This window comes from Melopsittacus undulatus, chromosome 8 (genome assembly GCF_012275295.1).
Source record: "Melopsittacus undulatus isolate bMelUnd1 chromosome 8, bMelUnd1.mat.Z, whole genome shotgun sequence".
Classification (NCBI taxonomy): domain Eukaryota; kingdom Metazoa; phylum Chordata; class Aves; order Psittaciformes; family Psittaculidae; genus Melopsittacus; species Melopsittacus undulatus.
Window position 1 is genome coordinate 17,532,506 of NC_047534.1, and position 23,492 is coordinate 17,555,997.

Consider the following 23,492-nt stretch of genomic DNA (forward strand, 5'->3'; position numbering starts at 1 on the left):
GCCTTGTGCAAAAGAGCTGCTTGTCAGCGCAGCTTCTGCTGTGGTTTGGAGGGTCTGGTGCTACTCTGGTACTGTGGCTCTATGAGAAGCCATTGTCCCATTGCCTTCTTAGCCATGATGAATGGGAATGCTTTCTGTGTTGATTGACTGTAAGATACCCAACCAAGAGCTGCTTGCAAGAACCTCTGCTCTGGAGAGCTGGGCTTGGCCTCTTTAGGCACTGGGAGCTGCTCTAAGGTCTCTCCAGAGCCTTCTCTTGGTTATAAGGAGACCTTAGAGCAGCTCCCAGTGCCTAAAGGGGCTACAGGAAAGCTGGAGAGGGGCTTTGGACAAGGGCCTGTAGGGACAGGACAAGGAGGAATGGCTTTAACCTGACTGAGGGGAGACTGAGATGAGCTCTTAGGCAGAAGCTCTTCCCTGTGAGGGTGCTGAGGCACTGGCACAGGGTGCCCAGAGAAGCTGTGGCTGCCCCATCCCTGGCAGTGTTCAAGGCCAGGTTGGATGGGGCTTGGAGCAACCTGGTCTGGTGGAAGGTGTCCCTGCCCGTGGCAGGGCCTTGGAACTGGATGAGCTTTGAGGTCCCTTCCAACACAAACCAGTCTGGGATTCTGTGAAGAAACAGCACGGGCTTAGTTCTCCCACCTCCCAGAATGTCCTTGGACTCTTTCAGGCAGTGATGTTTGTTGAGATGATGGCTCTGCAGACTAGTTTTGATGTTGTGCTTCTAAATTGTTGATTGGCTCACATAGCCTCCCTTCCCCCCAAAAAGAAAAAAACACCAAAGTCTGCAATTTAACACTGTCCCATTGGATACTGCTGCAGATCTCCTACAGCTCAAGTCCTGAGAGATTTTATCCAACAATGGAGAAGTAAGAAGTAATCTAAGGTTTAACTGTATTTTTAGGGAGGAGGGATAGAGCTCCAGAAGAGCAGTCTTCGTCTTGAAGCAGAGCTCTATTTCTGTCAAGTGTCTGTAGCCCTTCCCAAACACGCAATAGAGAAAGGGGGAGAAAACATCACTTTAAACATGGAATGATAGATCTGAATGGTCAGAGCAGATCTCTTTTCCATCTCTGAGGACCTACTCAGTGTTTGCTCAGCTTTTCATTGGTTTCCTTTCAGGAATTGACTACAAGACCACTACTATCTTGTTGGACGGCAGAAGGGTCAAGCTGGAACTCTGGTGAGTGTTTCTGAGCTGCTTTGGCTGCAAAGGCAGAGGCTATGGTGCTGCTATGGGATGCTGAACTGAGATGCAGAGAGCTCAGAACATCCCCAGGTGTGCAGTGAGGCTTGCTAGCTGCTCCCACCAGCGAGTTACATGAGCAAACAAGACCTCCTTCCATTAACAAGAGGACCACAAACTTCATGCTTTTCTTCGGGATAGTCCAATTTCAGTCTTTCTCCAACATGTTTCCATACAGCTCTCAATCATTAAGGGAATGGTGCTGTTTCAGAAGCAATGCTGGACTCTCTTGATATCCTAGGATAAAGAATTATAGACAAGAGAAGGATGAAAAACAACAGGTGAAACCCCTAGTTTCTCCACACCTGAATGTTTCTCAGTGACTTCAGTATTAAACTAAAGAGCAGTGACTAGACCTCACAGTTCATGTCAGAGCATGGCAAAGCCCTGGAGAGCAGGATTTACCAGAGTGACCTGACACTGGGATGGAAGTGGGAGGGTGCTGCACAGGAGAGGTAACACCCCTGCCTTATCTGTGGGCACCGGAGGGGGAGCTGGAGTCTTTCTGGCAGAGCACTCTCTGAGGTTTAACCTGCTGAGAAGCTGACACAGCAATCCTGGGGCTGGAAAAGGATGGGCAGCCTGCCCTATTGTGGGTTTCACCTGGCCTGCTAGGGAATGACACAGGCCCTAAACTGTGAAGTTAAATAGTCCTTTTACCAATATTTGTATCAAGTAACAGGAATACTAGTGATCTGTGTGAATCGTTCAGTAGGAATGAACACCATGGTCTCAGCCTCAGCTGAGAGAGGTGAGGCTGGGTATCGTATTATGGTTTAATTATATCCCTGCTCTCTGAAGCTGAATGGCCTCATTTTTCTTACAAAAGAACAGAAACAGCTAATTTATCTCTTCTAGCTTATATGTTTATGTGTGTCAATTAGATTCTTTTTCTCTCTCTTGTAAGATCACTGAACATAACTTTTTTTAACATTTCAGCCCCAAGTGTGTGGTTACTGCTTCCCTCTTGAAACCTTCTTTTTATACTGTTAATATAATCTTTCATCATTACTTTCCTTGTGCAACCCAACACTTGATTGTCAGGAAGAAGAAGATGTATCAACCTCCCAGTCTGTGCTTACCTAGAACCAATAATATGATCTCTGAAAGCTTTAGATCTGAAAGAATGACTGCCTTGAACTTGGTATCGGGGCCTTTTTCATATAGCTGATGTAGATTTGGAGCTGAGGGATTCATTAGGCTTTTTGGTGGCCATTAGTGGGGTTTTTTTTTTATATCTATTCCTGTCCGGTGAATAGATATGACAAACATCATGTGTCTTGGATTACCCTGATACATTTCAGTATACAGAGGTTAAATTGGTGTGCTGGGCCCTGGCTTACTGTCCAGATGTTCCTACAGGCACTGGGAGGTGGTGGTGTTGTAATCAGACTTATTTACCCTGTCAAGACCTGCGGTCAGGACAAAGGATAGTAACTGAATAGCCCTTTACAGTCACAGTGGGCTGGAAGTGTTGTTCCCTAGTCCTTTTCCAGAGCTCTGCAGGGTGTGAGTGACCAGATCTGTTGGAGAACTGGCTACAGATATACTTCCTTTAATTTTTTGTTATCACATGCTTCAAAAAATAAGTGAACTAGATACTGCAAGACAATTTAAACAGGAAAACCCCCACTTTAACCTGACAGAGGGGAGACTGAGATGAGCTCTTAAGCAGCAGTTCTTCCCTGTGAGGGTGCTGAGGCGCTGGCACAGGGTGCCCGGAGAAGCTGTGGCTGCCCCATCCCTGGCAGTGTTCAAGGCCAGGTTGGATGGGGCTTGGAGCAACCTGGTCTAGTGGAAGGTGTCCCTGCCTGTGGTAGGGGGTTGGAACTGAATGAGCTTTAAGGTTCCTTCCAACCCAAGCCAGTCTTGGATTCTATTAATTTCTCCTGTCTAGAGCAGTTATGTTAATTTTATACTAGGTTAGCTGTTCATCACAGCTAGGAGAGGCCTACAGTCTCACTCTGACTTTAAACTCCTATGGGCTGTAGGGAAATAGAGAAAACCCTTTGCCCAAGGGATCAGAATGACTTGTATCCTCATATATTAAAAGGTAGTGCTGAAACTCAGTTGTTTTGGTTTATACCTTCTCCATGGTATAAAGGACCTCTGGTATAGAGGTCCTCCATGGTATAGAGGACCTCTGGAGTGTGTCTGACAATAACCAAAGGTGGTGATGAGCCCACTGGTTCTTCCCCTAAAGCACCATGCAGAGCAGTTTGGGTACCATGTGTGTTCTACAGATTTGTCAAGATCAACACTGAGTTTTTTGTTTCTTTTTGTTCAGGTCCAACATGAGGTGTGCAGTTTGGGATTCGACTCTCCAGATTTCATAACTGTAATTTTTCTTTGCTGCAGGGACACATCAGGGCAAGGAAGATTTTGCACCATTTTCAGATCTTACTCTAGAGGAGCCCAGGTAAGTGCTGCTCTGTGCACTTGCTTTTTCTTTAGGCTGTAAAAATCTTTCATGCCGTAGGGAAGAGATCTGAAGAACATGTCAAGCATCAAAAGAATGGGATCTCTAAATGCCAAGGGACACTGCATGTCATCTTGCTGCCTGGAATTCTCTATGAAATAGTGGGAGAGAGGAGAGGAAATTACTTCCCTATACTCCTACAGGAAAGGGTTGTTACAGACTCTATTCAGTGTTAGTTTCTAGAGAGGAGCTGAGGAGATGAGGTTATAGAGGACAAGGCAATTGGAGCTCTAGATCTGCCTTAGCTTTAATACGGGAGCTCTTGCTTTCTGAGGTTTGTCAAATTAGTTTAAACATGACACTGGCTTTCCCAGTGGAATTCTTCCAGCCTGTGTTGCCTTCAAGTCAGTTCCAAAAATAGAGTGGCTCCTACTGGCGTGTTTGGTGCAGGCTTGAAACTAGAGCAGCTCAATTGCATTGTGAAGTATGTGCCTTAAAGCATGAGAGAGAGCTTTATATGTTGAGTTTCTCCTTTGGGCCCTGCTCCAGAATAGCATCTAGATTCTGAACAGCAGAATCTCATGGTCCTCTGAAAATCTGCTGTTAGGTAATAGTGCTTTCTTACAGTTTAATGTCATCCTCTTAGTAGGGATCCCTCCAGGACAAAGTCTCCGTAAGTTAAATGAACTATTGTATTTTCCCTTTTGTGTCCAAATGTGAAAACTTTGGAGCAAATTCCTGCTCTCAGCCACGAAGAGTCAGAAGCTATATAACAGCCTGCTGACTGACAGTGTCCTAGTGGATTCCCAGCCTTTTGGAAACTTTGCCATACCTATTCAAGCTCTTGTTGCTATTGCTCTTGGCTTTTTGCTCTTTGTAGCTGTGGACCTTTGCTTTGCTAACTGACAAAATGCATCCTGCTCTCTTAAGGCTTTGTGCAAATTCCCTTGTGCCATAAACATGAGAGCGCTTCACCTGGGATGGGCTGTTGATATCTCCACCAGTGTATCCATTGTTCTTGTTTGTGCACATCTCTGGTGGTGTGGGTGCCTTGAGGCTGCTCTTTTGAAGTAGAGGCCAGTTTCCTGGTGCTTGCAGAGGTGCAGGACCAGGAGTGTTGGAGTGTTCCTTCTGCAGTGGGAGTGTATGGGACCTCCCATTTGCATGCTCTTTCCCTTGTGTGAGTTTAAGCTTCCCTCTGCCTTTACTACATTTCAGAAAAATCTAGAGCTCCAATCCTAGTATAAGGTGTGGCTTGAGACTGTGTCCCTTCCCTTCTCAGTGAGCAATGAACGGGATTGGTCAGTGGGTTATTCTGATGACCACGAAGCTTTTGTCAGTCTTCTGTATCAGATGCCCAGATCAAACTGGCTTCCCAACTGCTGTGTCCAGGAATATCATTTGAGAGCTCTTATCATTGGAGAGCAGCGTTCAAGGCCAGGTTGAATGGGACTTGAAGCAACCTGGTCTAGTGGAAGGTGTCCCTGCCTGTGGCAGTGGGTTGGCACTGAATGAGCTTTAAGGTCCCTTCCAGCCCAAACCAGTGTTTGACTCTATGAACATTTGCAAACCTTGCCTGGTCCATCTTGCCTGCTTCCCAAGGGATCTGAGAGATGTTCTCAATAACCTTTCTCACACAGGCAGAGGGACCTGTAACAGGAATACTTTACAACTGAACGCTGGAGGATGGAGCTTGCTTGCACAGTTAGGTGTAGCCTATACCTTTCCCTCAAAGCCTGCATTCTGCTTGTTTAACAGATGCCTTTTCCAAAGCACCACTATGATGCCTTAATCATGAATTTTTCAGAAATAGTCAACCTTTGCCTTTAAAACCAACAAAATAGCCATAAACAGCAGGCAGGAGGAGGGGGAGTTCCTAAGTTAAACATCTCCACTGTCCTCTGAAAGTATGCGTGAAATTAGCACAGTGAAAAGTGAGTGCTTCTTAGAATAGTTAAGGTTGGAAAGGACATTAAGATCATCCATTTCTAACCCCCTGCCACAGGCAGGGACACCTTCCACCAGATCAGGTTGCTCCAAGCCCCGTCCAGCCTGGCCTTGAACACTGCCAGGGATGGGGCAGCCACAGCTTCTCTGGGCACCCTGTGCCAGCGCCTCAGCACCTTCACAGGGAAGAGCTTCTGCCTTACATTTAACCTGAAATTTCTCTGTTCAAGTTTGAGCCCATCACCCCTTATCCTGTTGCTACAGTCCCTGATGAAGACTCCTTCTCTGGCATCCAAAGCCTCTTGCCAGGCTAATGACCAGGGTCCTTGTACTGTCTTTTTCAGGTGGGTTGGTAAAATGTTTCAGCACCAAGTGACTGGCTCCCATGTGGTGATACAGCAATACTACTCCGTTAGCAGGAACGCAGATACCGTCTCTTCAGTAACTCACCACATCTTTCAGTGGATAAGGACAGTGTCGTAGTTTAAACTCTCCATGGTTAAGCAAAGCAAGAAGACTGTTTTGCATATCAAATGCCTTTGTGACTGCAGTAATGGACTCCAACACCTCCAGTTATTTTCAGTATGCAGTAGCTCACTTCTTTTGGCGCAGCATTACCATAAAGACAACTTAACCCAGTGTGGTGTCAGGGGAAAGGAGATAAAATGCTCCCTAGTTCTCTTATTTCTTCAAGATGTATTTAATGCTGCTTGCTCACTTCTTCACTTCAGCTGTCTGCCTTCCTGTCTGCTGTCTTGGTGTCATCAGGCGTCAAGACTTCTGCTGTAAGAAACCTGATGCAAATCCAGTTGGAGGCAAGAGAAGTGGCTATTTTTTATTTTTTTTTTTAACCTAACAACCCAAAACCTCAGGAAGTATGAATATTGCAGAGAAGAGAGGTGCCAGGGTGGGAAAAGCTCTGTTTAATGTGCAGGTATTTGTACAAGAATGGCTTGGTATCAGTTGGCCATGAGCACCTTCACACTGAAATTAGCAGCAGGTTCTCACTGAGTAGAGGATGGAGACTCTGAACTTAAGGAGCACAAGGGGAGCTTGAAGAAAGTGTTTCCAAAGAGGAGTTTGGCAGATTAGCTGTGAGAGGAGGAGGCCTCGGCATCCTGGAGCCCTTACAGGGGTGGTTGAGAGCAGGGTGGTTCTCTCAGAGTAGTCAATGCTTAAGAAAATACTTGGTAGGAAAAGTACCTTCAAGTAAGGGAAGCACACTTGACTTGCACACATACTGTTTCTCAACTTTAATGATAAAAATTGAACCTTCTTAAGTAAACCCAGGTGAGGCTGGGACATGGAAAAAGAGTCACCAGGCAGTGAGCAGACTTTCTTGGGGATTCTCCTTTACCCCCAGTGCAGCCTCATGCATTGCTCAATCTGGACTTCAGGCTCATCCCTCCCCAGTGAACAGACTCTTCTAGAGCACCTCAATGCCTTCCCCAGTGTAGACTCCGCACCACGTGCCTGGCTACATGTGGCTTTCATGTTCAGCAGAAACACCTTCCTCTTGAAAACAACCAAAGTTAAACAGCTTCACTGCCCTGGCTTAGCTGGCTTCAGGTGAGGATCGGCCCCTTTTTTCAGCTGTGTTTGGCTCAGGTTTTGCTGTGAGGGCATCACATATGTGTCCTGCCTTTCCTCCTTGCCCTGCCTGGCTGATCTGATCACATCAGGGATATGATGAGCTCTTTGGCTCAAAGGTGGAGGCTTGTGGTATACTGGAGTGCCTGGGACCATCCTCCTTTTCTCTTCTTGCTTCCCTGGGGTTTGAGTTGCTGCTTTCTTATTACAGTTGCTTTCACGATCCCTTTCTTCTTAGGGTCTCCTGGGCCAGCAGGTCCTCATCCCATTGCTTTGGGGTCTCACTTTCGGGCAAAAGAGGAGCAGTTGTGTCTGGGATAGCAGAGCACTGGGCCTCTAGGCACTGGTGGGGGTGGTAGAGTGCAGGACATGTTGTGGTGATGGCAGGGTCAGGGAGAGTGAAGATGGAAACCCAGTAGTGTTGCCACCTGCAGAGTAAACTGAAGGAGTCTGGAGTTTGCTGTGATGTGGAAGGATTTTTATATTCATTGTCACAGTGCAGGGTATGGTGTAGGGTATTTAGTGATGCTTGAAGGTGCTTCAGGAATCTTTTTGTTTGCTCTTGAACTTCTGCTCTTTGGCTTCTTCTCCTTGGCTTTAAGGTCTCTATCACACCAACAGCAGAGCTGGCTGCTGATCTCAACTGTTGGTGCAGCTGTGTCTCTTTTGGTTGCTGTGAGCAAATACAAGCTATTCCAAATCATCACAGAGGGGAGTAAGAGATGTGGTGGTACTTTCTGATCCAGCAAGGAAGAAACAATGCTAGAATCATTCCTGATGTCCTCATGTGCCAGTGATTTAAACAGTTTCTGTAAATGTGTCTAGCCCAGATAGTGTGAAGGTCCTTTGTGAATAGATTCAGATGATCTACAGGAATCATTGAAATACATGTCTATCTTAGAGCTAAGCTGCAGGAATAATGACTATTGTTGAGTTCTGCTTAGGCAGGTGATGTGAGTAGCTGTTGTTTGTCCTGCTCAGGGCTTTTAGTGTCCAGGAAGGTGGTGGCTTTTCTGGCAGTTCAGCAGACTCTTGAGATGTAGGCTCTGCTCTACTTTAAGGCTTTAGTGGTTGATACCTTACCTGCCTCAGGTTGTCCAGCTGTTGGAGGAGCCTTCCCTGCATGCCAGAATGGTTATCAAAAGCTCAGTGATAAATAACCCCCCACTCCAATGTGTTATAGCCCACTGGGATATGGGTTGGCAGCAGGATGCCCATGAGCCAAGGCCTGAGGTGCCAGCTGGAAAGCCCTGACCAAGCATTGGTCTGAAAGAGCAGGCATGAGAGACAGTGTTCTGGTTGCTGTCAGTGCTGGATCTTGTTTGTGGTTTATCTCGCCCTGTGGGTCAGAGAAACCCAGTCTGAGAGAGGTCTGACAGGCTTCTTCAGCAACAGCTTTTTTTCATCAGAGGAGAATACCAGTGAGTGACAATTTCCTGGCCATCCTGTCATCTGCCATCATTGAACTCAGGTCTGTGGCAGTTGTGTGAGTCCTTGCTTGCTCCCAGCAGTGTTCTTGTGTGCTTGTGCAAGCTGCTGGATATCCAGCTCCTAAAGCATCTAAGAAGCTTTTTGGAGAAGCCTATTTTGCACTGATGGGTGAGCATGCTGCTTATCCCTCACCTTTAAAAGTTTTGTGCTTGTAAGCCTGGTCTAAACCTGCACCAAGCAGATAGAGCTGATGCTTCCTACACACACACCTTGATTGTGTAGGCAGATCTTTGTAAGCTCCTGCTGAAAGCAAGTGTGGGTTTTGGCAGAATAAACATCCATGTGTGCTGCTGGATACAATGACACTGGCTGCCACTATCAAAATGAATCTCCTCAAACTCGGTCTTGCCATAATGATTGGACGTTAGGCAGAAGCTCTTCCCTGTGAGGGTGCTGAGGTACTGGCACAGGGTGCCCAGAGAAGCTGTGGCTGCCCCATCCCTGGCAGTGTTCAAGCCCAGGTTGGATGGGGCTTGGAGCAACCTGGTCTAGTGGAAGGCACACCTGCCCCTGGCACAGGGTTGGAACTAGATGAGCTTTAAGGTCCCTTCCAACTCTACCCATTCCATGATTCTGTAATCTCTTCATGTTTCTTGTTCACTACACTTAATACACATGTGGGAATTCCTGTTGCTGGTGTGCTTGGGGCCATGCTGATCCCAGTAGTTTGGAAATGAAGTTTGAAAATCCAATTGTGAAAAGACCTGAAAGAGGCCTGGGGACAAGTCTAGTCAGTCTACCTCCTACAGAGGCCTATAGGCAGGTTGAGGAGATAAAGAAGAAAGGCTGTTGGAGGGTTGGTGAGGAGTCCACAATACCCTTGATCTGAGTGTGCAGCTTCTCACTTCCTGCTGGTGAAACCCAGGGTATGTAATGCTTACAAAGGTGCTTTGTGAAACTCTGAATTGAGAGGTATAGAGATAAGGTGTTGACAGCCATCTAGGCACTGAAAGAATAATTTTGGCTGCAAATGGGAACCTGTTAATTTGTCTAGCTCAGGAAATTAAAATTCTGTGCACATTATTCCAAAGGAGACTTCGCAAAACCTGAAAAAAACCCAAGAGATCTTACTTGGAGCTGTCTGCAGCAATGGAGCCAACTCCCTCTCTATGTGCACATCTGTGCTGTTCTCTCTGGGGGAGAAAATGGTCATGACAGTATATCTGGGATGTGTGCTCTGGAAACATGATGTCTGGAGCATGCCAGCACTAGTTGGAGGATGTATGAGGTTATCTGGCATTACCAGGAGCTGTTTTTAAGACAGCCTCCTCTGTCCTCTGGGGAGTTTACAGTAAAGCTGGTCTAATACCCATGGTGGGGAGGATGGGGACAGCAGCAAGGCATTAGACAACTTGGCCATGGAATCTTTTGACCTTTGAGAAGCTTTCCTTGACAATCTTGACCCTAAATGTGCATGCATGGGACTGTGGGTAAGGGTAGGGTGGCAGACAGTGAGTTCCTCAAGTCATGGTCTTGATCTTGCACCCTCATTCTGAGAACCTTGGGCCGGGTTTTTGCTGATGTTTTATCCTTCTTCCTATTTAAAGAAGATCCAGGCAGCAGCTGCCAGCAAGCTTAAAAGCTCTCCTCCTAGAGCACATTTCTCTCAGAAGCAGTCTTCATAACCTAGGCCTTGGGTCTGTTTCTCTTGACTAAAGGAACTTGTCAATCCAGAACTGAGATAAGTAGACTTTATTTCACTTGCTGGCCATTTATCTTGGAAGGGGGTCACCACAGCTTTTGCTTTGTTATTTCCTGACTCTCATTCATATGTGCAGCCTTGGAACCTGGAAGTCAAAATACATACTACAATTGAAAGAGAGCTCAGAGTCTCTCTTTTTTCCTTTTTCCCCTCCTAAAATGGGCTGTATCCTGGTAGTGGGTATTTTGTGATTGGGTTCTTTGTCTGTGGAGTGTTTTAATTCTGAAAAATCACTACTTCTTATTTTTTCCTATCTAAGCTTAGGAGAAGCTGATTCTCTTCTCCAAAACAAACCCAACCTCCCATGCTTTTTGAGAAGGCAGCGTTTTGACTGTACTGGAAGCGACAGAACAAAAAAATTCTGGACTCCAGGCACAAGCTCCAGGCTTTTCTTAGAGGAACCTGAAAATGCAAATGATTAAGGGAGTGGAACACCTTAATCTCTTAAGGTTGGAACACAAGTGGAACACAAGTCTCTTTAGCTTGGAGGAGAGGAGACTGAGAGGTGACCTCATCAGTGTTTACAGATATGTAAAGGGTGGGTGTCAGGATGATGGAGCTAGGCTTTTTTCAGTGATATCCAGTGGTAGGACAAGGGACAATGGGTGTAAACTGGAGCATAGGAGGTTCCATGTTAACATCAGGAAGAACTTCTTTACTGTAAGAGTGACAGAGCACTGGAAGAGGTTGCCCAGGGAGGTTGTGGAATCTCCTACGTTGGAGATATTCAAGACCTGCCTGGACAAGTTCCTGTGTGATGTACTCTAGGTTACCCTGCTCTTGCAGGAGAGTTGGCCTAGATGATCTTTCGAGGTCCCTTCCAACCCTCGGGATTCTGTGATGCATCTGCTCTGCCCACACAGATACTACTGCAGTTATGAGAACTCACTGTCAGGGTGCTCAGAACAACCTCAAAGCCAAACTTTGAAGTGCTGGCTCTTCAGAGATGAAAGCCAGACCACCACATGTGGCTTGCCTTTTGTACCCTCTCCCTTTCCCCTTTTTTTGTACATTTGAGCCTTTGTGCACATGGTACAAGTGCAGATGCAGAGGTGCTGGGAGAGCCAGCAAGGACAGAAGCAAGCTCTGCCTGGAGAGCAGCTGTCCTGGATGGATAAAACCCCAGAATCAGAATTGTTCTGACCCAGACTTTTCAGAACAGTAACACTGGGCAGGCTTTGTGAGAGCTGCTTGTTGTGAAAGAGCTGTGAGAAAGGCAAACAATGTCCAGGCACACCCGGTGTGTTCAGGGAAAGGCTGCTTTTCCAGTCGTGGGGAGCAATTTCAAGTGCTAGCTCGAGACATTGCTTTATTATGAGGGTTCAAGTGCCTTTGTGGCTCATATGTCCTAGTAAGTATTATTCTTGTGTGCTCCAAATCTCATGCTGATGATTATTTTTTCATAAACCTGAGGTATACTACATGCCTGGTTCTATACAGGCTTCCCCCAGGTCATCACTGGCTTTGGCAGCAGCATTGGCAGGCAGACTGGGTAGTTTGTGATTCCCATCTGTGTAGTGGATCTTCCATTTCAATGAATAAAGGAGCAATTCCACTGTTTGCAGGGTGCTTGACAGACATGTCTCTGCCATGTAGCAGGACAGAAGCTGGGTATATCTAGGCATCTCCTAGGGAGAACGAGGCTGCCAGCTGAGACTTTCCTTTGCCAGATTAGTGTCTCTTTTGCTTGCTCTGGGGACTTGCCATAGGGATGGCTGTTCCTGGAGGATACCCCTGATTCAGAGAAGGCTGGTTCTGTTGAGCTTGCTGCTAAATGATCTGTTATCCTGGAGTCCAGCTTGGGCTGGTTTGGTTTGCCCTTAGCTTAGTCTCACTGCTGCTGGGTTTCATCCTGTGCTTATTCCCAGCCACACTGCTGCCTCTCGCAGTGCAAGATCATCTGTTCCTCTATAGTTCCCATTTCAGGGCATCTTCCGCAGAGTAACCTTGAAGCGCCTGTTGTCACTTGAAATGTTCTTGATTGCAAAGAAGGGACTGACAACAAGTCAGAAAAATAATGGGAGAGCTGCTCGGAGGCTGCTGCTTGAGACAACTCTCTAAATGCTGTATGTGCCCAGCTGGTCCTGAGAGGCACCTCCTGATGTGCTGGATTGTGTGCCTGCAGGGCTATGCACAGCCTACTTTCCTTGTGTCTGTCCTCAGAAGTACTTTGGTTCAAGGAAAGCTTATTTGGTAGGAATTGCTGTGGACCTGTGTGGTGGCCAGCAGTGTGGTTGTGGTCCTGAGTCCTACTAGCCAGGCTCAGGGTGGAGGTGGAGATTCTCCAAAGTGGTGCTCCATGTCATCACAAGCACAGACTTCCCTCTCCTGCTTCCCTATCCTTCCAACTCATTGTGCTGCACCTCGAGAGTGTAAGGGAAGTAAGTTGTGGATGTGGGTGGTGTTCAGGAAAAATCACTGTGGGCCTGAGGGTGCTGCAGAAGAAAGGGCACGGGGGAAGGTCCTACAGTGAGACCTTTGCTCTGACCCTCTGGGATGTCCCACCATTGCTGTCCTACCTTCGTTCTCTGCCAGCGTGGCAGTGATAGCAAAGGGATGACAGAAGGAGACAGGTTCTGGAGAGGAAAAACCTGCTGAAGATGGGTGTGCTTCATTAGCTTCATCATGTTGCACTGCCATCCCACCACTGAATGCGTAAGAGCGAAAGAAAAAGACTGGTTTCTGCCTCTGTGAGTTTGTATTAGATTTGTGACAGGAGAAGGGTGTTGATTTGCTCCTCCAGATACATAGTCACCAAGGCAGTTCCTCCTCCTTCACAGAGACTGCTGCTTTCAGAATGATTTGGGGGATATGATTCTATGATTCTATGTTCAAGCCAAAACAGTAGTAAAACCTTCCCTAATAGCTCAGGACAGTGTTAGTACAGACCTCTTGTCTCGGTTTTTTGGCCTAACAACCACACAAATAGTGCAGCTGGAGCAATGTTCTGTCCCTCAGCCTTCTGGTTTCTGCATATGGAGGTGATGTCCCTTTCATTTTGTCTGCTATGAAGCTTCCTGATTGCTCCTGGTTTTCTTCCACCAGGGCATTCTCTTGGTTTATGACATCACTAATCGCTGGTCCTTTGATGGGATAGATCGATGGATAAAGGAAATAGATGAGGTAAGTTGCATTGAAGAACATGTGCGGTGGTCTACAGCAAACATCTGGGGAGGTATCACCTGAGGTGCCACCTCTGATGTGGGGACAAGCATGGCTGCTATGGAGAGGGAAGGATGGCTGCTCGATAATAAGCAAACCAAGAGGATAACCTTCCACCTCTGTGTAATAGAGCAGTAGGAAAGGGCTTGGGAATGGTCAAGTGAGATGGGAAGGTTCCCTCTAAAATGGCCTGGGGGGGGATAAATTAGTCTTCCTCATCATGGGAGTTCCTCCCGGTCGCAGGGCAGCTCTTGTTTCTTTGCCCTTCACTGCTATTAGAGCTCTACTGGGTGTAGGCCTCCCTTACCAAGGACAAGCCATGATTTCTCCACTTCTTTCCTCTTTTAAAGCATGCCCCAGGTGTCCCTCGGATCCTGGTGGGAAACAGGCTGCACCTTGCCTTCAAGAGACAAGTGCCCACGGAGCAGGCCCGGGCCTATGCAGAGAAGAACTGCATGACGTTTTTTGAGGTCAGCCCCCTGTGCAATTTCAACGTTATAGAGTCCTTCACAGAGCTGTCCCGAATCGTCCTCATGCGCCATGGCATGGAGAAGATCTGGAGACCCAACAGAGGTCAGTAGTGAGGAAGATGCTCCATGTGGGGAAGCCAGGAGAGCTGTTTGCTTTGGTGGGAGGTGTGTTATTAGAAACTGTGGGATCTGTGAAAGCACCTGACATGGAGAAATGCCTCTGGTCAAACAAGTTGAGGCTGAGCCACAAGAAGCTGCCTGTACTGGTGCAGGAACCCGGCAAGCAGTGGTGAGGGATGGGCAGCTCCAGAGGGTAGCTGAACATGTCTGGGATCTGAATTGCTCCAGGGCACCCTGCACCTCTCCATTTATTCTGGGTGAGGCTGAGTGTAATTAAACTCCCAGCTTGAAAGTACTTCAATCAAATGGCTGTGTGGGGTGAATTGAAGCATAAGTACCTCTGTCCCCACCCTTGCCTGAACCTGTGTCTCCTGTTTTGGAGGGAAGGAGAAGCAAAGTGAGCCCAGGGAGCTGAGGGGGACTGAATCACATCCCTTCTGTTGGCACACAGCAGTGTGCTGGGGCATTCCATATATCCAGGCACATGTACTGCAGTGTAGCAGACTATGAGTAGAGTTCATGGTACCCCTCAGCCTGCTGGTTTTGGAGCAAAATAGTCTTGGGTCCCACATTCCTGGCTGGAGGTAGCAGTGTGCCCCACTCCTGGGGTGACCTGCACTCTGGGGTGACCTGCCTTCATATGGATCCTCAGCTCGTGCTCACAAGGGAGGGACAATCCTGATTGCCAGCCCCAATCATCAACCCTTCTGCCTAGGCCCCTGCCCTTGACCTGGCTGCCATGCCACCTTGTACAGGTCGATAAGGGATGGTGAGCAGGAACTGCATTGCATTCACAGACCTCTCCTGAATCACTTCCTGAGGCAGGACTTGCAACTGCTGCCTGCGGGGGGCAGAGGCGGCTTGGTTGGGAGTGGGCTCCCTTGTTATAGAAAACCTGCAAATGTAATGGAATAATGAACATTGTTGAGTTCTGCTTAGGCAGGTGATTTGAGTAGCTGCTACTACAAAGATGCTCTGATGGCTGGAGCAGCTCTGCTCTGGAGCCAGGCTGAGAGAGCTGGGCTTGTTCAGCCTGGACAAGAGAAGGCTCCTTAAGGGGAGACCTTAGAGCAGCTCCAGTGCCTGAAGGGGCTCCAAGAAACTTGGAGAGGGGCTTTGGACAAGGGCCTGTAGGGACAGGACAAGGGGGAATAGCTTTAACCTGACAGAGGGGAGACTGAGATGAGCTCTTAGGCAGAAGTTCTTCCCTGTGAGGGTGCTGAGGCGCTGGCACAGGGTGCCCAGAGAAGCTGTGGCTGCCCCATCCCTGGCAGTGTTCAAGGCCAGGTTGGATGGGGCTTGGAGCAACCTGGTCTGGTGGAAGATGTCCCTGCCTGTGGCAGGGGTTGGAACTGGATGAGCTTTAAGGTCCCTTGCAACCCAAACCAGTCTGGGATTGAATGACTGGGGGCTGCCTGCCTGGGGCTGGCCGTGTGGGTTTAACTGCAGGCTGGAGGTGGAAGCGAGCCCTCGTGTGGCCGCTTGCTAAGATATCCCCTTCAAGCTGACTTCCCAAAGCAGGCTCACGTGATGTACGCCGAGTTACGAGGACGCTAAAATGCCTGAAAGGGCAGAATCCTCTTCTGGCCCGGTGGGATCTCTGTTGCTGTAGGCGCTCTGTAGAGAGCGGGCTCCAGGCTCTGTGGCTGCTGCTCCTCGAGCAGGTCCAAAATGAGACTGTCCTATACTGGGATTTGCTGAACCTGTTGTCTGCTTCCCTGGATATGTCTTTTTTGGTTGCCAAATGACAGCTTGAGAAGCCAAATGCCTGGTGGGATGCCATCCAGAGGGACCTGAACAGGCTTGAGAGGTGGGCCAATGTAAGCCTCATGAAGTTCTACAAGGCCAAATGCAAGGTCCTGTCCCTGGCTTGGGGCAGCCCCCAGCACAAACACAGGCTGCAGGAGACTGGATGGAACAGCCCTGAGGCGAAGGATGTGGGGGTGCTGGTGAATGAGCAGCTTCCCATGATCTCGCTTCAGTGAGTGCTTAAGCCCAGAACCCCTCCATGTGCTGGGCTGCATCCCCAGAGTGTGAGCAGCACGAGAGGGAGGGGATTGTCACCTCTGCTGTGCTCTGGGGAGACTCCCCCTGCAGTCCTGATCCAGCTCTGGGGCAACAGCACAAGAGGGATGTGGAGCTGTTAGAGAGAGTCCAGAGGAGGCCATGGAGATGCTGCAAGGGCTGGAGCAGCTCTGCTCTGGAGCCAGGCTGACCTGACTTGTTCAAGGTCAGGTTGGATGGGGCTTGGAGCAACCTGATCTAGTGGAAGGTGTCCTTGCCTGTGGCACGGGGGTGGAGCTGGATGATCTTCAAGGTTCCTTCCAACCCAAACCATTCTGGGATTCTGTAAGTGTGAGCAGGACTCTGGTTGCCCAGGTACTGTGTAGGGAAGAAGGGTGGCAGTGTCTAAGCCCAGTGTTGACACCAAAGCTGGTGTCTTGCAAAATGTCTCAAACAGCAGAGCTTAGCTTGGTTTTCCTGTTTTTGTTCAAGCAGTCTGCTCCCTGTTACAGGCTTTTATTTAGCAAGCTCAATTGTTATTATTGTCTGCCCCCAAAGGAGCAAGAACTGTGCAGCATAAGGAATAGCTGTGGGAAGGAGGCAGTCCTTGAAATCTCTTGTCCCTTGACTATTTGGTCTTTCCTTCTACCAGTGTTCAGCTTACAGGACCTGTGTTGCCGAGCCATTGTCTCCTGCACCCCAGTCCACCTCATCGACAAGCTTCCCTTGCCCGTCACCATCAAGAGTCACTTGAAGTCCTTCTCGATGGCCAATGGGATGAATGCAGTGATGATGCACGGCCGGTCCTACTCCTTGGCCAGCAGCGGTGGTGGGAGCAGCAGTAAAGGGAACAGCTTGAAGAGATCCAAATCCATCCGCCCGCCACAGAGCCCCCCACAGAACTGCTCACGCAACAACTGCAAGATCTCCTAGCAGGATGGACACCCCGTGAGCTTCTGCCATGTCCGCACCCACTCTCTAATGTACAGCTCTTTGCACACTGACCCCTTTGCCACTCGATCCCTCTGGATGGGCCACGCTTGCTTTCCCGATGGCACACACCAGGGTTAGGAATGTGCTCACGGTTTTTGCTTCGCATAGGAAGCGTGGTGCCGGCTGGATCTCACAGCACTGGCAGGGAGAGGATCTGCCAAGTGACCCTCCAAGAATGCTTTTGGGCTTTGCCTCTCAGCCTGGTGTGGAAAATTCAGCAGCTGCTGGCTTGGGGAGGGGGGAAGGGGAAAAAAAGCTCATCCAGGCTCAACGGAGAAATGGATTTAATGGAAGATTGAGAGGCTTAAGGGAGTAGGCAAGGAGAGTCTGTGCTGCAACTTTAACTCTTGGACACCTGAAGAGTTGCTGGTGCAACAGTGCTCATTCAATGTAGGGACAACAAAAGAGAAAAACAGGGACAGAGGACTAATGACAGTTTTCACCAGGATGTTAACCTGCTGTTGCCAAAAAACAGAAGGAAGACAAGGCAAGAGTTGGCCAATGAGAAGGGGAGGGAGCAGTCCACTTGCCTCCTTCGTTTATTTATGTAAATATTATACATATATATATATAACTTGTTTTTTAAGGTTTTTTTTAAGAAGCAGTCAGGGAGAATTTTATGCAGCCATGTACATACGAGCACTGGGTTAACTTTCCCAGTGTCAGCAAAAGGGGAAAAGTGCAGGATTTCCAAACAAAAATACCTAAATGCTTTAAGAGGCTTTAAATCACCACCTGGGCTTGTGCTGGGGAGGGCGGGGGGGAGGGAGGGGGCTTAAATACTATGTATACAGAAGGGAAGAACAATTTGTGTATAACCTGCCCCAAGCTGCTTTATTCCCATCAGTCCCTAAAGTTTCCAAAGGCAGGATGGGATGTGAATGGCTTGAGGGGCAGAGCGAAAGGGCCGGGATCTCGGCTTGTTTTCAGCCGCTCTGAGGTCAGACTGATGCTGTGCTTGCTTTGCACCTTCTGACACATGGATGATGGGGGCTGAGGAGCAGAGGCTGGAAGTATCGTGCCCAGAGCAGAGGAAAACCACTGAATTTTGTCCCTTATTGCTGCAAAACCTTGGCCACAACTTCCAAAGTCCTCTATCCGCCTCACCCCCGTGCACCAGCCCCTCAATCCTGGCTGCTTCTTGCTTTGCTTTTCCAAAGATGCTCTGCCTCTGGTAGCATTGCTGTGGCTCCTCCTGGATGAAAGTGGGGAAAGGACAGAAGCAGCTTTTCCCACTGGAGCATGAAGGAGCAGGGACTGAGAAAAGCTGAAAGCTTTGTGTGGGGGAGACCAGTGAACCCCCAGGTCCCATCATGGCAGAGTTACTTGGTAGCCCCAGGGAACTGGGAAAGCAAACTGCTTTGTTCTGGATTGTGCTCTGTGGCTTGTGGTGTGCACGTGCTGTGGGAGATCTGTCAAGCAAGTGCAGTGTGCATCCCTGGCTTCATCCCATGGCTGACCTGGGCTGGAAACTCACCTGGAGCCTTGCAAACAATGCCTAGCCCTTATTGCAAAAGCTTGGCAGTGGGACTAAGCGATCCTCAACAGATCTTTGTGGGCAGCCAAGACGTGTAGATTATGAGTAGCATGGTAGGAAGTGAACTGATTTTCCTTTTGCTCCTCAGCAAGGAGCCTGGCTAGTGCAGTGCTGCCATCTCCCTCCTGCTGTTAGCAACTCCTCAAGGCCTGGCCTGGCTCTTCTCCACCCCCAGAGCAGCTTGTTGCATTGCATGGGCAGAATGAAGCCGTGGCGGCTCCTGCACGGCCGATGGACCCGCTCTCTTCAGGCAGCAGCCAGGGGCACATCCCTCCATGGAGAATGTCTCCTTCCCCAGGCAACCTGGAGGTGAGGGAGCCTTCCCCCTCCCTGCTCTGTAGAACAACATACAATAGAGGGGTCAGGCCTCTTGGCTCGTCTCTACCATGCTTTATTGCCCAGCTCAAATGAGCGAGGAGAGAATTAAACCCCAGGCAGATGGAGGCGGGAGAAGAATCCTTTGTAGTGGTGGTTTGGCTCCAGAGCAAAGCCGCAGCCGGGCCCAGCGCGGTGGCACAAAGGCTGGGGGATTTGGAGAACCTGTCTGGAGTGGCCGGCACCTGCTTCCCACCACTTGACACGCAGCAGAAGACAATCGCTGGCTCAGCAGCCTGGGGATATACGGCCAACAGGTGATGGGCACCACAGGAGCAGGGTGACTTCTCCTGGAAAGCAGCACCCTGGGCTTCCCACTGGCAGGGGGGGCAAAGAGGGATGAAGGCTTCCTCCTGCACACACAGAGCAGCTGCATAGCTGGAAATGAGACGCACCGCTGCTTGGTTTGGCTTTGCCATGTGTGCCACCTCTCCACAGCCCTTTCCCTGTGGTTGATTTCTTGTTTTCCCACCCCATAAGGTCTCAAAGGATCCTGGCTGTAGTGAGGAGGGAAGATCCACCTGGAGCGATTGCTCAGCAAAAACACTTTTTTGTTGCTATTGTTATTAATTTAAAAGGAAAAATGGTTGCATCTTGTGTCAACACTAGGTCTGTAGCTGCTCTCCAACACTTGTACCATTCCCGAGTTGGGGGTTGGGGTTTTTTTTGGACTATCCTTTTAGTTTTTTTATTCCTTTGTACAGTCAATGTTGTTCAACTGATTCTACATGTGTTTGTTTTGTATAAATTAAAGTCTTTTTTTTGTTGTTGTTGTTTTGAACTACCCGTGGTGAAGTTGGATCAGTTCTGGGGCGGGCTGGGAAGAGGTTGAAAGGAAAAGGTGGGAGTTGTACCCAAAGGTGGGGATTTGGGGCTGCTGCAGTGCAAGTGTGTGCTGCCACTTTCAGGTCATCCATGAAACAACTTGAGTTACAGTTTCTGGGGCCTCCTAAAAGTTGTGATTCCTGGGCCTGGATGTTTTGCCCTTCTCTGATCAAGCAGAAGTGAAATCTGCTCTTACTCTATCTGCCTTTTCCAGAGAATGGCTGAGGCTGGGATTGTGGAGCTCTAAGGCAGTGTAGACAAGTTGGCAAAGTGTTTAGTCATGTAGGTGGCTGCAGCTTGTGTGGGGCTGTGCTCAGGCCTGGGTCCACAGGGACAGGTTTTGCAAGTACAGCTGAAGCCTTAGCTCCCCTCTTTGAACCAGGGTGATGCTGGGGAGTGGTGGGTTTCACCCACCTAGCCCAAACTGGAACAAGCTGGAAGCCAGCCTGGGATCAGCAGGGCTTTGAAATAGAGAAGGTGCTGTGGGGAGCTCAGAGCACCCGTGCCTGGGAGCCCCAGTACAGGGGCTTTGCTTCTGGGTGCAGAGAAACTTCTCCCCTGATCCTCATCTCTGCTCACAGCCCACCTCCCCTTGACCTCCCTTTTCCCTGCCTGCTCACTTCCCTGGGATCAGATTTTCCACTTCGTACCAGACCGGCCACGCTTGTTTTAACAGCTTAAGCAGTAATTGGCAGGGCTGGGAGGGGGCAGGGGGCAGATGAGATAGTGTCTGCAGCCTGGAGAACCCTGGAGCTAAGGTGAAAGCCTGGTCAGGGAAGAGCCTTTTTTTCCCCCCATTTCCAGAAAAATGTCTGTTCCCTCTTGCCAGCAGACACAAAGGCTGTGGGGGTTTCAGGTGGGTAAGGACAGCTGGGACCAGTTATGCCAGAGCTGCCTCTGCTTAGGAAGAGCAGGGAGGGACAACAGTCCACAGCCTGAACCTGGGAGCAGAGGCTGGGAGAGCTTATGGGGGTCCCTGATCCTTGGGGAAGGAGCAGGTTGCTCTGGGCTGCTTCAGGTCTTTCCTTGTTGAGTGTGCTCCTCCCAACCCACCTTCCCCATTTGAAGGTATTGGGTTGGTCCCATTGTCCCCTGAAAGGGTTGTGCCATGTAGGGTCCATCATGGATCCTGTCACAAGGAACAGTGACCTGCACCTGAGATGTTTGGCAATGTGGTTGCACTTGCCCATGGGCACACCAGTGGGGCAGGAGCCCCTTTGAGGCCCAGAGAGGGCTATGGCAGGTGCCCTTTGCTCCAAGACAGGGTGCTGAGCCCCTTCCTGTGCTCTCCTCACTTGGAGGGGGCAGATGAAACATGAACCTTGCATTTGTGTCTGGGATCTTTGAAAGAGACTCCAGGCATTCCCTGTTTGGGCTGCAGTGGGAGCTTGGATGCAGAGATGAAGTTTGGGAGAGGCTGAAGTTTTAGCTCCTTCAGATGGTGAAAGTGTCCTGGGCTTGGCCACAGTGGTGAGAGTCACTTTTGAGTCACAGAATCACAGACTGGTTTGGGCTGGAAGCTCACCCAGTTCCAACCCCCTGCCACGGGCAGGGACACCTTCACCTTCCACCAGATCAGGTTGCTCCAAGCCCTGTCAGGCCTGGCCATGAACAGTGCCAGGGATGAGGTTTTCTTTCATCTTCTGCTGGGTCCTCAGCCGTGGGTGAGGGTCTCGAGTCACCGAGAGCTGCATTTCCAACCATGTGGCATCCCTCAGGCTGCTTCTGATCTGATCTCAGTGGCACAGGGACGAGGTGTCTTGGACTGTCCCACACCTCAGGAGCTGCTCCCACAGTTCCAGACAGGGACCTCTGTGGCAGGAACTGACCCAAACCGCAGCATCAGCATCTGCTTAGACCATGTTGTGACCCCATTGACCCCAGATAGGGGTGGGTGAAAGCTTGGCTCCAGGTTTTCCTTTCCCCCTTCCCTCCTGCTGCAGCACCCTTGGAGGACCCTGGGGCTCCCCAGTGTGGCTCAGATGCATCCCTGGGGAGCGAGGTGCTGCGGAAGCCTGCACCCTGCCGGAGTGAGTGGGTCTGGGGGCTGGGAGTCTCCATGTGCTGCTGGAGACAGCCGGTGTCTGGGATTGGCTGGATGGAGCAAGCAGGATCAGCCTGACCTGATGCAATTCCCTGTTTGCAGAACATCTCAGCAGCCCCCCCATGAGCACCCTGGGGCAGTGTAACCTCTGCTCTGCACCCAGGGCCAGCCAGACCCTTGGGTGGCTGCTTGGCCTTGAAACCATGGACCATGGGATACACTCCAGCTCTCCATGTGTGGTCATGGCAAGCTGCTGCCATACTCCAGGATTTGAGGTCCCTGGGGAGCCCGAGCACAGAGCAGCATGATGGATCCTGAGAGCCCCCCAAAATACCTGCTCCAGTGCAACCAGGAGCTTCCCCATGGACTGGGTTGGCACCGAACACTGCATGCACAAGGACCACTGGGGTGCAGGTGGGTTTGAGTTAGGTTCCCCCCTTTTCTTTGTCCCTTCCACCACCTGCCCCCAAGTTTGCAGCCCTTTTGGAACAGGGGCTGGGGACCCCAGGGCAAACCCCATCCCTCGGGTGGGTTTGCTGCTTTGCAGCAGCTGAGGCAAGAGTTAATGCTCCCAGAACGCTGTGAAGTGTTCCTGCTGCAGCTCAGTCCCACCAGGGATCATGGGAATCTGGCTGGGGAGTCAGGGCCAGCTCAGGGCTGGTTGCAGAATGTGCTCCAAATGATTGTAGCTGGGACACAGCACGAGGAGCCATCCCATGGGGCTGGCTTCCAGCTCTGGAGACAGCCTGGCCCTCAATAGGTGCAGAGGGAGATCTGGGTGCTGGTGGGCCACCCACTGCGCTGTCAGGAAAGCTGGATGCTGTGCCCAGTGCTTGAGGGATGCTGCATGGTGATGAGGGATGAGCAGGGCAGACACATGCCAGTGCCAGCAGCAGCTCCCACTCCCGGGCTCAAGGCTGCCAAGCAGCCAGGAGCGGGGTGAGGGGCTCCCTGGTCAGCGTGGGCTCCGCAGGTCTCCCTGCCGGCAGCCCTGCATGAGTGGACCACAGGCTCTGGCTGCTCTCTCATCCTGCAGGAATTCAGCTCCATGGGCTGGGTGGGTTTTGTGTGTGTGTCCCCCCTCCTTCCACTCTCCCTCTTTGGAGACTTTCTGCATTCTGCCTTTGATCTCCCCCTGCCGTGTTTGCCCAGCCGATCGCTGGGCTCGCCGGGGTTAGAGGCTGAGGTCAGCGCCTTTCCCATTCCAAACACCCAGAAACATCACTGGGAAGGGAGGGGATTCAGATTACAACCTTCCCGTCCTCCCCTTCCACCCCACTCGCCCCGCTGAGCTGCCAGGGAGCCAGGATGGACTGAGACCCTCTCACTAAGGGAAGAAGGACCAGGGACGCCGCTGCCACCGTGTCCCTGGCACCCGCAAGCCGAGTGGCGGCGATGGATGGAGGTGGCCGGCAGCATCACTGGTGGTCCAGCGGGCCCTGAAGAGCAGAGGTTCGGTCCTCTCCTCCTCCTCCTTCTCTTTGTCCCCCCTCCTTCCCCCTCATCCCCTCCATCCTGACCGTGATTGCTCACCAGTGAGCCAGGCCGGCGGCGTGAGGTGCCCAAG

The 23,492-nt window shown here is 50.2% G+C and overlaps 1 protein-coding gene across 1 annotated transcript in view; it reads left to right on the plus strand.

Annotated features, from left to right (window-relative positions):
- The window catches only part of RAB40C (RAB40C, member RAS oncogene family), a 37,998-nt gene extending 20,122 nt beyond the window's left edge, over nucleotides 1-17,876 (plus strand). The window contains exons 3-7 of the mRNA XM_005150666.3: nucleotides 1,123-1,183; nucleotides 3,605-3,665; nucleotides 13,441-13,518; nucleotides 13,908-14,130; nucleotides 16,804-17,876. Coding sequence (XP_005150723.2) covers nucleotides 1,123-1,183; nucleotides 3,605-3,665; nucleotides 13,441-13,518; nucleotides 13,908-14,130; nucleotides 16,804-17,084 — 704 coding nt within the window. The 3' untranslated portion in view covers nucleotides 17,085-17,876. The remainder of the gene's footprint in view (nucleotides 1-1,122; nucleotides 1,184-3,604; nucleotides 3,666-13,440; nucleotides 13,519-13,907; nucleotides 14,131-16,803) is intronic.
- The last annotated feature ends 5,616 nt before the right edge of the window (nucleotides 17,877-23,492 follow it).